This window comes from Bos javanicus, chromosome 12 (assembly GCF_032452875.1).
Source record: "Bos javanicus breed banteng chromosome 12, ARS-OSU_banteng_1.0, whole genome shotgun sequence".
Classification (NCBI taxonomy): Eukaryota; Metazoa; Chordata; class Mammalia; order Artiodactyla; family Bovidae; genus Bos; species Bos javanicus.
In genome coordinates, this window is record NC_083879.1 from 25,631,411 (window position 1) to 25,645,532 (window position 14,122).

General features: G+C 44.8%; 1 protein-coding gene across 5 annotated transcripts in view; it reads left to right on the plus strand.

Moving 5' to 3' along the window:
• Window positions 1-14,122, plus strand: part of DCLK1 (doublecortin like kinase 1) — a 352,130-nt gene that overhangs the window by 254,910 nt on the left and 83,098 nt on the right. For 3 of the 5 annotated variants that reach the window (XM_061434786.1, XM_061434782.1, XM_061434781.1), the window contains exon 6: window positions 13,320-13,414. In XM_061434786.1, the coding sequence (XP_061290770.1) occupies window positions 13,320-13,414 (95 nt within the window). Of the gene's footprint in view, window positions 1-12,061; window positions 12,373-13,319; window positions 13,415-14,122 lie in introns of those variants that run through there. The other 2 variants (XM_061434784.1, XM_061434783.1) reach the window with 2 other exon arrangements.

Here is a 14,122-nt window from a genome sequence, read left to right on the forward strand (position 1 = left end):
AGCCGAATCTTAACCACTGGGCCACCAAGGAAGCCCTGGGCTTTACATTTAAATGAAACATCAGGGTTAACATAGAACTTTAATCTCTTTATTTTCCTTTCCCAACAACAAGCAAGACAAGACATTATTCTTTGTTATACAATATATACTGTATCTTTTAAATGAGGAAGCAGGGCCAGGGCTGGGGGAACTGCTTGGCCCAGAGTCACAGGGCTAATATGTCTGCTCAGAACAGGTAACTGGGGCTTCCAGTGCTCTGGACACAGCAGGCTGGCCATTCTTGATACCTGTTTCTTCACCTCTGCTTATTAAAATTTTGATCTTCAGGAAATAACTGATGCAGTACCTAGTTTAAGACTGAGATTTACAACATCATAACCCTTTGCAATAGAAGCCTAAGTGTTAGTCCCAGGCAGGGGCATTCCAGGGGGTGAAATGATTCACTCCAACTTCATGATGGTTGCCAGTAGTAGACAGAAACTTTCTTTTGTAAGTCAAATGTTAGAACAAGAATGAGACTCCTCAGTAAATCTTTTCTTTGTTCCTTACTCATTCCTCTTCTTGAGACTAGGAGAAGTTAGAGGTGATTTATTAATGTAAGGTGTTCATTTACACATTCAGAAATATCAAGTTCAACCCTGCTAGTGTCGAGCGCTTGCTAGACACTAATAATGCCGAGATGAAAGAAATAGTCCCTCCGGTCAAGAAGCACACAGGTTAAGCCCCCTAAATAATTTACACATAGCGTAATTCACAGAGCTGTAGAATTATTATTAGTCTCCATAACAGAAAGGGTCCAAAGAAGGCAAATTGGAGCTGGAGAAAAAGGAACCAGAAGTCGAAACAAGAATAAGGAGTCCCTAGACAACTGTGTGCTGAAACACTGAATGAGGTATCATTAAGAAACGGGGTAAGCTTCTCCAGTAGTCCAGTGGTTAAGAATCGCCTGCCGATGCAGGGGACATGCGTTCAATCCCTGGTCCAGAAAGACCCCACATGCTTCAGGGAAACTAAACCCATGCACCACAGCTACTGAGCCCTATGGTTGTGCCTATAGCCCGATAGGTCTGTGCACTCTAGACCGCGTGCTGCCCAACAAGAAAAGCCACTGCAGCGAGAAGCCCGCATACCACGGTGAAAAACCTGAGCCCGCAACTAGAGTAGCCCCTACTTGCCCCAGCTAGAGAAAGTTGGTGTGCAGCAGTGAAGACCTGGCACAGCCAAACATTAATTAATTAAAAAAAGAAATGGCAAAAACTGGTTTTAGTTACTTCTTAAAGAAACAGGAATATGTAAGAGCATCATAAATAGAGTTTCATGTGGATTGAAGTTTTATTCATGTGTCTCTTTGGAACATAGACATTTCACAACATGTGTAATTTTAAAGGTGAATTTCTGGTCAATTCCTTTATCTGCATGGGGAAATTATAACAAAGTCTGTCTCCAAATAAGAGTATTTTATGCATTCATTCATAAGCTTTCATTTTATTTTGTTTTCTTCATGTTAAAAGTAGAAGAAAGCCATGTTTACCTATCTTGAATCATCATTGCTGCAGTCCTCCTTAAAAACTTAGAGATTTCAAACTTTTGACCTCTTAGATCCCTTATAAGAACTTTGAGAATTTTGTTTGTTTTAGAGTTTTATTCCCAGTTAGGTGGATGGCCATTTTTCTTTGTTATATAGTGACTGCCTCTGTTTAGAAGCCATAACAAACATAACTGAGTCCCCAGCGGATGCTTATGCTCATCAATTCAAGCATAAACTGATGCACTTTCTTGCCCTCCAGAAGCTTATAGTCTAAGACATTCATTCATTCAGTGTGCACTGAAACCCGCCAGGGACCAGTGATGTGAGAGATGCGGGAGTGAACACTTAAAAGAAGGAAAAGCCACATGCCTTAGTTGATGACCTTCTTCCACGAAGGAAGCATTATCTTATATTTCTCAGGCTTAAAACTCACTTTAATGTGACTTTGGAAATCCTCAAGTCTTTTTTATTTATGCTAGTCAAATTTTACTTTTTTATAGTTATATAAAATATTTTATGCAACATATGCAGATAAGGATCAAAGCTGGGGAAGCAAAGAGAATTTTAATCAGCATACTGGTCCAATTTGTCAATTTTTAAAACTTATAGCAAGCACCATCAAAGGCAGATGGCTAGCTATTAATTTTTAGCTGTCTTTTTCCTTTAGTGCAGAGATTTCAGACATATACATTCTATAGAGGATCTTTTCTGCTTTGGCATTCCAAGAGAATCGTTGAAAACAAAATGCAGCAAGCAAATCCAGAGGGCTGATGACTCATTCCCTGTGTTTTTAGAATTTTCTATTGCCTATACAGCTGAATCCCCCTTCCATTCTCCTTCCCTGCACTTATCAACCACTGCCCACCCACCCCCCACCCCCCGCACCGCCCTGCTCAGCAGGTAAGTATTTCCAAAGATACTCCTTGAAACTTTGAACCATTATCTTGACACACTCTCTGTGGGGGCAGGACCCTATGGCAACTGCTTTAATAAATCCTCACCACTACTGCTCCATGTTAATTAAATATAACCAGGACATCAGCGGTGTTCCAGGCGTGTATTAGGTTGTAGGGATACAAATGTGATTAAACCGCAATTCTTATCTTCAAGTTGGGAGACAAACACATATGCTACTTATGGGGCTACATGGGGCTACATCTCATTAATAGGGTCAGACAAAAGGACTTATAAATTGGGACTTGACGGATCTTGCCAGGATAAGAAGAGCCCAGAGGGCATCACCACCTGAGAAAACAGTGAGAGTTAAGGCACAAAAGCCTGGAAACATATGGCACGTTTAGGGAGCAGTTACTAGTCCAGTAGAAATGGATGATAAAATTCTAGGAGAGGAGAAGATGGTGGTAGCCCAGCTGGTTATGCTGAGATTGCGCCATGCATTGTGCCGTGAGAACAGTGTGGTGTGTATTAGGGGGTAAAAGCTGACTTTTAGTAAGGCCATGTTTAGTTATTTATCTGAATTTATATACAATGGCACAGGGGTAGAAAGGATGGCCACAAAGAAAGGACCGAGGGCCAGGAAGGCTCTGTGAAGCCACCTAGGAAAGAACTGCTAGGACAGAATTTAAACAGTTTTTAAAATGGGGGACAGGCCTTCCCTGGTGGTCCAGTGGTTAGGCCTTTGCCTTCCAATGTTCAGGGGGTGCAGGTTCGGTCCCTGGTTGGGGAGCTGAGATCACACATGCCTTGTGGCCACAAAGCAAACATAAAACAGAAGCAATATTGTAACAAGTTCAATAAAAGATTTTAAGAATGGTTTACATTTAAAAAAAAATCTTATAAAATGTGGGAAACTTCAAAAGGGAAATGAAACTAAGAATTTAACTGGATGTGAGGCCAGACAAAGAGAAGGGGATCAGAGGTGATTTGCCCATTGATGAGGGATGGGTCCCATTGTAGCCACGTCCACGTGAGATGCTCCAGAAGCACCAGTAGGCAGGTAGGAAGGAACGGTGTGGAAGTCAGATTTGAGCTTTCTGTGTATGTACTGGGGAGACACTGACATACAGTAGTGATTTAAATAATAGAAATGTAAAATGCACCTCCCCTCAACCCAAGGAGAGACTGGAACTGCAGGAACATGTGCAGTTATAAGGGTACATCAGAGGACATGAGTGAAGTCAGAAAGAGAAAAACAAGTACCTTATATTAACGCATATATGTGGAATCTAGAAAAATGGTAGAGATGAACCTATTTCCAGGGCAGGAGCAGAGACGCAGACTTGAAGAACAGACTCGTGGGCACCAGGCTCGGGGGAGAAGGGAGGGTGGGATGAATTGAGAAAGTAGTGCTGACATATATATACACTCACACGTGCAAAATAGCTAGCTGGTGGGAAGCTGCTGCATTGCACAGGGAGCCCAGCTCGGTGCTCTGTGATGACCTAGAGGGGTGGGGTGAGGGGTGGGAGGGAGGCTCACGAGGGAGGGGGCATATGCACACACACAGCTGACTCACGCTGGTGCACTGCAGAAACGAACGCAATACTGTAAACCAGCTATCCTTCGGTGTTAAAAAAAGCACATTAGGAAAGGCGAGGGCACGGTAAGTGCGCATGAACGGAAGTCAGAGGGGGCAGAAAGGTTCAAGATGGAGGAAGAGGCCAGAAATGTTAACATGAGGGCAAGTAGAGTTGAAGACTGAAGGGAACGCAGGATTCGGCAGTAAGGACACCACTGGTGACCTGTGGAAAGTCCCTTTCAGCAGGCACTTTGTCCTGGGGGTCATTCCGGGACTGCCCCCGGGGGCGGACTCCCGGGCTTTACTCCAAGGGGAGGCCGCCCTGCAGTACTTGGTAGGGTGGGGACTAAGCACCCAGAGCCCTTCACCACGCTGATCCCTGGTGGTGCCTTTAATCACCTCATTCCTTCAGAATGACCAGCCTCTTCTGCAATCCCCGCTGACAATCCCCCCATGAACATTCAAAATGTTCATCATTTTGAATCAGCATTCCAAATGACACTGTCTTGTGAAATTCCAGATCTCTTTCCTTTCACCTTGAAAGCATCTTTGGCTCCTTTTCTCCTCCTCGTCCACCTTCGGTTTGTCACCAGGGTTCTCGGCCCCTGCTTTGCTGTCCTAGGACTCCAGTTTCTCGCAGCTGCAGGAGCAGCTCGCTGGCCCTCTCCCTGCCTCTGACCTCTGCTCCTCACCTCTGTCCTGGCCGCTGATGTTAGACGTGTTCCGGTTACTTGTGTGTGTGTGTGAAGTCGCTTCAGTCGTGTCCGACTCTTTGCAACCCTATGGACTGCAGCCAGCCAGGCTCCTCTGTCCATGGGATTCTCCAGGCAAGAATTCTGGAGTGGGTTGCCATGCCCTCCTCCAGGGGATCTTCCCGAGCCAGGGATCAGACCTCCACTTGCTTACGTCTCCTGCACTGGCAGACGGGTTCCTTACCACTGGCACCACCTGGGAAGCCTGTTGCCATTACTTACCGTCCGCTAAATCAATTCTGAACTCTTTATTCTAGGATGAAGAACTGTCTTGGGTTGCCATAGTCTTCCTTTCCAGCTGTATCTCTCATGTCTCCTCTGGACTTGTGTTCTAGCCTGGAAACCAATTTAAATTTCCACCAGGAACCCCTGGAGCTCTTCCACCTTTATTCCTGTCACTTTCTAGAAGCCTTTGCTCTATCACTTCTGGTCAAAAGTGCGCATGCCCAGTTTGGCCCAGCTGACCTCTGTGAGGGTCTACCCCTCCTCCCCCATCCTGGGACAGTTGATTTGGCTCCCAGGCTATAGGAGACGGGTGTCACCTGACCAAGTCAGGGTTTCTGAGGGCAGGAGTTCTTTAATGCATCCTACAGTGCCTTCCAGAGAAGGCAATGGCACCCCACTCCAGTATTCTTGCCTGGAAAATCCCATGGGTGGAGGAGCCTGGTAGGGTGCAGTCCATGGAGTCGCAAAGAGTCTGACACGACTGAGCGACTTCACTTTCACTTTTCACTTTCATGCATTGGAGAAGGAAATGGCAACCCACTCCAGTGTTCTTGCCTGGAGAATCCCAGGGACGGGGGAGCCTGGTGGGCTGCCATCTATGGGGTCGCACAGAGTCGGACATGACTGAAGCGACTTAGCAGCAGCAGCAGCAGCACAGTGCCTTCAAGTTCATGGTCACTACTGAGTAATTGTTGACTGCATGAGTGAATTGAGGAACAATAGGATCTTTTCAATTCACCTGTCTCCTGAGGTTCAAGGCCCCATTTGTAATTCACAGAGCCATGTTCCTCTTTCCAACCCCTCTGTTTCTGTTGACCTCCTGCCTTGCCACTGTCCACAGCAGATAAGACAGTCCTTTTGTCTTTTGTGGGGGGGCATGCCCCATGATATGTGGGATCTTAGTCCCCAGTCGTGTGGGGTGTCTTAGTTCCCTGACCAGAGATAGAACCCATGCTCCCTCCAGTGGAAGTGCAGAGTCTTAACTACTGGACCGTCCCAATAAGGTGAAAGTGTTAGTCGCTCAGTCATGTCCAACTCTTTGTAACCCCACGGTCTGTAGCCCACAACGCTCCTCTGTCCATGGGATTCTCCAGGAAAGAATGCTGGAGTGGGTTGCCATGCCCTCCTACAGGGGATCTTCCTGACCCAATAAGATAGTCCCTCTGAATAGGATCTACTGTCCCTGTTTAAGAAAATGCAGACAGATTGTGAAAATCAGGGTTCCAATTCATCTATGAAGTCAGCACCTATGAAGATGAAACAAGGAAAAAGCATTTTTCTCAAGAGTTCTCCCATCCATCAGACACTTGTCTGTTTTGTCTTTGCCTAGGTTGACTCCATCTGCTTTTTCCTTCTCTTTTTCTTTCTCGATAATGTGGCAGGCAATGGACAAGGGCTGGGAAAACATATTTTAGAGTATCTACAGCCTCCTCCATGATCAGGGAGTGAGGGAAAGTCTAAGGCAAGCAGCCAGATCTCCCGGGAAGCCTGCCTGAATCACCACCCCCTGAACACACAGACGGATAGATGGACTCACATGCGTGCAAACACGTTCCCTCCTCCCATGCCTGCAAGTGCAGCGGCATAAATATTAATAAATGAGCCACCTTAGTTCAAAAAGAAGATAGTGAAACAGCAAGATAGCTTTTCAGGTCCAAAAGGTTAGTCACCTTGTAATGAGATGGTCTTGCATGGAGATTGTTCTAGCTTCCAGACCAGTTTGAGACATTCAAGCATTTGGTTTTCACTTGCTGTCTGAGCCTTTTACTAATGAAACTGCAAAGGGAAAAAATCCTTTAAGTTTACAAAGGGTTTGCTAAATTCAAACACATATGAGTTTAAAGTCATTTAAAAGGAGCAATGAATTTGAACAAGTAAGCCAAGTATTTCCTGATTCTAGTTTTTTTTTAGTAAATTTCATATTTAATTGTAAGTTTTGGGAGAACAGGGACCATTAGACAGAGTCAGGCATGTGTTAAGTGAAAGCTGCATGTACTGAACGGTGGATTATAGAATCCTGAATTCATGGCTCCAGTGAGGGAGAGTAGGATCATCGATCTTTGATAATGAAGAGGTAAGGTCGGATCGTTCATGGGGAGTCATGGTCTGGGTCCAGTTCAGGCTGCTGTGTCCTTGCGAGGCTCAGGTGCCCCCGAGAGGGGATGGACTGGAGATGGTAGAAGTCAGCCCTATGATTTCTTCTACAGCTCTTTGATGGCTAGTTATGAAATTGATCATCACAGAATATGAGAATAATCCAGCCTAGAGTTAAGCACTTCTCATTCAGGAGGTAAGAATCAGAACAAAGCATACAGCATTTAAATTGTATCCAGACAGATGTGAGCAAAGGAAACCAGAGCTGGATCTAAGGCAATGGATCTGATGGGTCCTTTAGTAATTCAGATGTTAGTGACTTCCAACTGAAATAACTAATTGTTGGGCCTGCTTGGCCATTTAGAAACAACCATATGAAATTGGGTTTTTCCCATTCAAAATAAAAGAATTGTTTAATAAAGGCCTCTGTAATACCATTTGTTAGTTGACTTTTAATGAGTTCTGTTAGATAAGTGAGAAAACCCTTTTTTATTGGCACTCAGGGATTTCTGGTAGTACAGGATTAAAAAACAATGGGACTCAATACATGTGTCAACCTTACTTATGAAACAAAATGACTTATCCCAGCAGGATGAGGAGTATGATGTTTTCTGGAGGTCAAAAACCAATTTAAGAAGTTGATGGTGCTTTTTAAGTGGCCAAGAGGAAGAGTCTCTACAGAACTCTGACCTTAACAATATAGGTCGTTCCCAATTTACAAGCAGATTGTGTTCCAAAAATGTTTGACTGTCAATGACTTGTTTGGCACTTGAACTTCATTTCTCCTGAGAGATGGCAAGACAAGTAGAAGCCATGAGCCCAGTGGCTATAAATAAAGGAGGCAGATTCGTGCCCCAGTGAGAAAGAAGCCTATACATCCTCAGCTCCGCAGACAGAGCGATATGCCTGGACATGTTCTGATGAGCTGGCCACTCATGGGAAGAGTATGCAGCTCTTTGAGTAGGACTGAATGAGACTCATTTCTAGCTCTCCCACCTTCCAGCTGCTTGTCTTTCCACAGGTTACCTCTCTGAACCTCAGTTTCCTCATAGCAAACTGCAAAAATGACACCAATTTGCAATACAAATTTTTTCTTTTTTTCTCTTTTTTATGCCGGCCATGTATATCAAGATACCCTCTTACACTGTTGGTGGGAATGCAAACTAGTACAGCCACTATGGAGAACAGTGTGGAGATTCCTTAAAAAACTGGAAATAGAACTGCCTTATGATCCAGCAATCCCACTGCTGGGCATACACACTGAGGAAACCAGAAGGGAAAGAGACACGTGTATCCCAATGTTCATCGCAGCACTGTTTATAATAGCCAGGACATGGAAGCAACCTAGATGTCCATCAGCAGATGAATGGATAAAGAAAGCAGTGGTACATATACACAATGGAGTATTACTCAGCCATTAAAAAAAAAAAACATTTGAATCAGTTCTAATGAGGTGGATGAAACTGGAGCCTATTATACAGAGTGAAGTAAGCCAGAAGGAAAAACACCAATACAGTATAATAATGCATATATATGGAATTTAGAAAGATGGTAACAATAACCCTGTGTACTAGACAGCAAAAGAGACACTGATGTATTGAACAGTCTTATGGACTCTGGGGGAGAGGGAGAGGGTGGAAAGATTTGGGAGAATGGCATTGAAACATGTAAAATATCATGTATGAAACGAGATGCCAGTCCAGGTTCGATGCACGATACTGGATGCTTGGGGCTAGTGCACTGGGACGACCCAGAGGGATGGTATGGGGAGGGAGGAGGGAGGAGGGTTCAGGATGGGGAACACATGTATACCTGTGGCGGATTCATTTTGATATTTGGCAAAACTAATACAATTATGTAAATTTTAAAAATAAAATTTAAAAAAAATAAAAAAATAAAACATTATTGAAAAAAAAAAAAAAGATACATACAATGATGCTTCAGTTCAATATGTCCAAACTCTCTCTTCTTCTAGCCTTGTTGTTGTTCAGTCTCTAAGTCTTGTCCAGCTCTTTGCAACCCCACGGACTGCAGCACACTGGGCTCTCTTGTCCTTTACTATCTCCCGAAGTTTGCTCAAATTTATGTACATTGAGTCAGTGATGGCTGTCTAATCATCTCATCCTCTGCCACTGCCTTCTCCTCCTGCCCTCAATCTTTCCCAGCATCAAGGTCTTTTCCAGTGAGTCAGCTCTTCGCATCAGGTGGCCAAATATTGGAGCTTCAGATTCAGCATCAGTCCTTCCAGTGAATATTCAGGGCTGATTTCCTTTAGGATTGACTGGTTTGATCTTCTTGCTGTCCAAGGGACTCTCAAGAGTCTTCTCCACACCACAGTTCAAAAACATCAATTCTTTGGCACTCAGCTTCTTTCTGGTCCAGCTCTCACATCTGTACATGACTACTGGAAAAACCAATAGCTTTGATTAATATGGACCTTTGTCAGCAAAGTGGTGTCTCTGCTTTTTAATATGCTGGCTAGGTTTGTCATAGCTTTTCTTTCAAGGAGTGTCTTTTAATTTCATGGCTACAGTCACTGTCGGCAGTGATTTGGGAGCCCAAGAAAATAAAATCTGTCACTGCTTCCACTTGTTTCCCTTCTGTTTGCCATGAAGTGATGGATCAGATGCCATGATCTTAGTTTTTTTTAATGTTGAGTCTTAAGTCTCTTCCCTGGTGGCTCAGACAATAAAAAATCTGTCTGCAGACTGGAGACCTGGGTTTGATGCCTGGGTTGGGAAGATCCCCTGGAAATGTGAATGGCTACCCACTCCAGGAGACTTGCCTTGGAGAATTCCATGGACAGAGGAGCCTGGCGGGCTAAGTCCATGGGGTCGCAAAGAGTTGGGCATGACTGAGGGACTTTCACTTTAATCCTCTAGCCTTAATCCTTTTTACCAACTGATTACCATGTCCTGTTGTTTTTACTTTTTAAATCTCTCTGAAATGTTTCTTTTTCCCTCCACCTCCAGTGCACTACCCAAGATAAAGCCACCCCATCTCTTTGACCACAAGACCCTTAAATGTGCCTCAGTCTCTCCCACTTGGACATTTGACTAAGGGATGTCCTGTTCTTGTTACTGTTCCCCTCTCATCCATTCTTGACAGCTTAAGAGCTCTTCGGAGCTTATTAAAATGCAGATCTGATCCCCTGGGTTCCAGCTTAAAATCATTCAATAGCTTCTCATGGTGCTTTGGATAAAAACCAGACTCCTTAACTTGAATTTCAAAACCCTGCATTATGTGACCCCTGCCACCTCCTCCATCCGCATTCATAAGGTCCTTCCTTCCGGACTCCACTTGCTGCTGTGCTCACCTGTTGAGGCCCCTTCAAAGTGCCATGCTTGCTCCCTCCTCCATGTCCAGCCGTGAAACAGGTGGTCCTCTTGCCTTGGAGCAAGGCTTACCTTACTTACCTGGCCAACTGCTACTAACACTTAGGATATGACTTCACTACCTGCTACCCTCTCCATATAGGTTGTAGGCTAGTCTTGACCCCATGGGTGACTGGGGGTCAAGAGCAACCCCCAGTGCTCCCCCTCTCAGAATACTTTGTTGTGATTTCGGGTTGAGTTGTGTAGTTTTCCTTCAGGTTAGAAGGCTGGTGTTGTAGGGGAAGGTGGGGGTAAAGAGTACACAGATTTCAGTTCCACCCTGTATTCACTGGTCAAGTTATCATCTTTATGCCTCCGCATCTGTAAAGTAACGCTGCTTGCCTCACAGAGTTACCCTGAGAGTTCAGTGAGATAATACTGTGTGTGTGTGTGTATGTGTGTGCACGCGCACAAATAGACAATAGGTGCATGCATGCTCAGTTGCTCAGTGGTGTCCAGCTCTTTGTGACCCCATGGACTATAGCCCAGTGGGCTCCTCTGTCCATGAGATTTCCCAGGCAAGAATACTGGAGTGGGTTGCTGTGCCCTCCTCCAGGGGATCATCCCAACCCACAGATGGATGCCATCCTACATTGGCAGGTGGATTCTTTACCACTGAGCCACCTGGGAAGCCCCATATATACATATATGTGTGTATATATAAAAGGTTTAAGTGTATTAACTAGTCCATGGAAAATAAGTCTTCGATAAGCTGAGATGCATGAATAGTGAGTACTTAGTAGATGCACATTTTTGTTGTTGTTTTGTTTTGCTGTTTTAAGCTGACTATTCCTAAGACAGTTCTACTGGGCATGCACTTTATCGTTTTTTGTTTTTTTTTAATGTTCCACTGGCTGAGATTAGAGTCCCAAAAGTAAAAAATGTGAGTACTGTGTTTGCTTTCCCATTTGCTCATTTTTTTCCGAGTCTGAGTAGGGGTGATGTATAGATGTACAGTGATGTAGAATGTGGGCAAAGATGATATTTCCAGAGCCTGTTTTCCAGTCAACCCTAGGGGATCTCCTGCCTTATTAGCTGTAGATTCTGCCTCTGCCCACAGTTCCTGAGTCCTTGCCTGTTTCAGACCCCTTCCTGTTAGAGTCACTGGCTGGGCAGGGCCGTGCCGGGAGGCCTAGGCAGCAGGCTCATTCAACAAAGACAGGACCAGAGAAGGCACACAGATCAAAGCATTCTCAGGGCTTCCTACTTCAATCTGTAAAAAAAAAAAAAAAAAAAGTGTGTGGTTGGGTGTGTTTTAGATGGAGTCACCAAATAAATTTCAAAGGCAAAACACAAATTAGTACAGCATGAGTTCTGTGACATTTGTTAAAGGTCTTTGGAGAAGATGACAAAACAAGGAACTTCCCACACGCACGGGCCCTGAGCTTTGGTGCAAACAACGCGTGTGAAAAATCAATAAACATGCACCTTGCCACTGAATTTTCTGAGGGTGGACTTATTACCCCTTGTTCCCGGAGAGTCACCAGGCTTCGGAAGAGGTCTTGTCATTGTGATTTTCATATGAGTCACTGGGGGCTCTTGCCCCCAGAGGCACTTGGTTATGATTCAGCGTGGAGCACCCTGAAAGGACTCGGCTTCCGGGAGTCCGTGGTGCGGTGGGGGTTGTGGTGGTTCCGCGTTGGCATGAGGCTTAATTGACACCTTTGATGTAGCCTAAGACAGAACCCGCACCTCCCACTGCTGCCTGGAAGACGTCAGCCTTACGCAGGAAAGGCATCTGCTGATGAATCCTGCCTCTCATTCAGCCTGCTCTGGGAGCAGCCTTAACCATCCTTAACTAATCCAGCCGCTTCCCTCCTCCTCCCTCCGCGGTGCTGGGTTTAGTGCTGAGAAGGGATCTCGCTCTTGCTCTTGTCAGGTTAGCCACTGAGACTGTGTCCATGTTAGAACTCATAGAAGGTAAGTTAAATGCATGATCGCTGTCTCCCTCATGGAAAAATGTTGATGTTGCACCCTGGAGAATGTGTGCCTCTCCCTGCTAACCCGACTTCCTGGGCTGTGGATGTAAAACATGTAACAAAAGAAAAGTTGACATTTTTATAGGCAGAATAGTGGCGACTCGATACATCTTTGTAGAGTCATGTCTTTTAAGTGTTTTGTCAGTTTAGAGGGACTGCTACAAAGAGGAAAGGATGACTTACTTGAGTTCTGTGACTTTGACTCAGTCTAGGGATAATGTGTAGCAGTCTTGAGAGACAGGTTGATTCTGGTGATTTAAACCTGTTTAAAAGAAAAAAAAAAAAAAACCAGTTTTCTCTTCAACAGCAGGACAAACTAACTGTGAGGAGTTTCTGAGTGTCTGTGCCAATTACTTCGTCCTGCTGGAGTCAGGTCCTTCCCAGTTAGGCTGGGGTGTACAGGGCACAAGTGGATGCAGGAACTTAACTTGAATTGAGTTCTTAACTCTTAAAAAGACAGCAGTCTGCTTTCACAGGTCACTGGGAATATTGCTTATGAGCTGTGCTAATACTTACTTCCACTGGCTTGTACTAGGAAGCTAAACTATTAAGCATGAATTCCATTGAAAAATGTCTCAGAACCACATGCCTAAGATCTCTGTGGACACAGTTAAAAGCATCATTAATAAATCATCAGAAAAGTTGTGCGAAGTACTTTTTTTTTTTTCTATGTAACCTGCTGCTATATTTAACACAGGATTCACAAAACAAGTGAACTTCTGAAGAAGGTTTCTCCCTGAAGCTAGTGTTCAGGACCGTAGATAAAAAGGTGTCTGGAATTTTAGCAAATGCCCCTTTTTAATTGTTTGTTGCTCTGTGAAGCTGATTCGTCAGGAGAATTATTTAATAAGCCATTTTTTTTCTGTCTGTGATTCTCTGTGCTTCCAGTTAATGGAACCCCGGGTAGTCAGCTCTCTACTCCGCGCTCGGGCAAGTCTCCCAGCCCGTCACCCACCAGCCCCGGAAGCCTGCGGAAGCAGAGGGTAAGAGAATAAGCAAGCTCCTCGTTTAAGACCTGTCCGCGTCTTGGTGCAGATGGCACAGTGCCAGCAAATAGCCCTCTCGAGTTAGGGCTGCTTGTCTCTAAGGAAGAACCAGGTGAGGGCAGGAGGTGACCGACAGTGGGTTGCTGGTTTTGGCTCTGGTTTCTCTTAGCTAAGACTTGGGACCTTAAGTTTCCCAGTAAAAATTGTCCTGATCTTCATTCCAGTAACAGACAGTTGCTGCTTCACTTTTAAACACCTTTCTCTTTTTGTCGGGAACACACAAAGATTTTAATGGCACTGGTTTGTAAACTTCCTGGGCTGTAAGGATTTTCACTGGAGGCCTGATTGCTGGTCACCAGCCTTCCTTAAGAAGGGAAAGTGCCTGGTTTGAAGGGTAGGCGGGCCCTGGCGGGACTTGCTTTATGGCAGAGGATGGTGATCCAGAGCCACTGAGGGTCTGTGCTGCACAGATGCGTACGTGTGACCTGTGTTTTTGTGAATGAAACCCACACTGAGCACCTTCTCTTTCATCACGACCTGCATGTTTCTTGTAGCTTCTTGTGTAATAATGGAGATGTTGATTGAGTTTGGAGATCAGAGTCAAAAGCTACTGGAAATGGTGTTAGTTTCCCCATTGCTAAGGGAGAGGCTGGGGGTTAGCTCTTCTTTCTGGATGGGAGAGCTGCTGTTTGGATCCGCTCACAA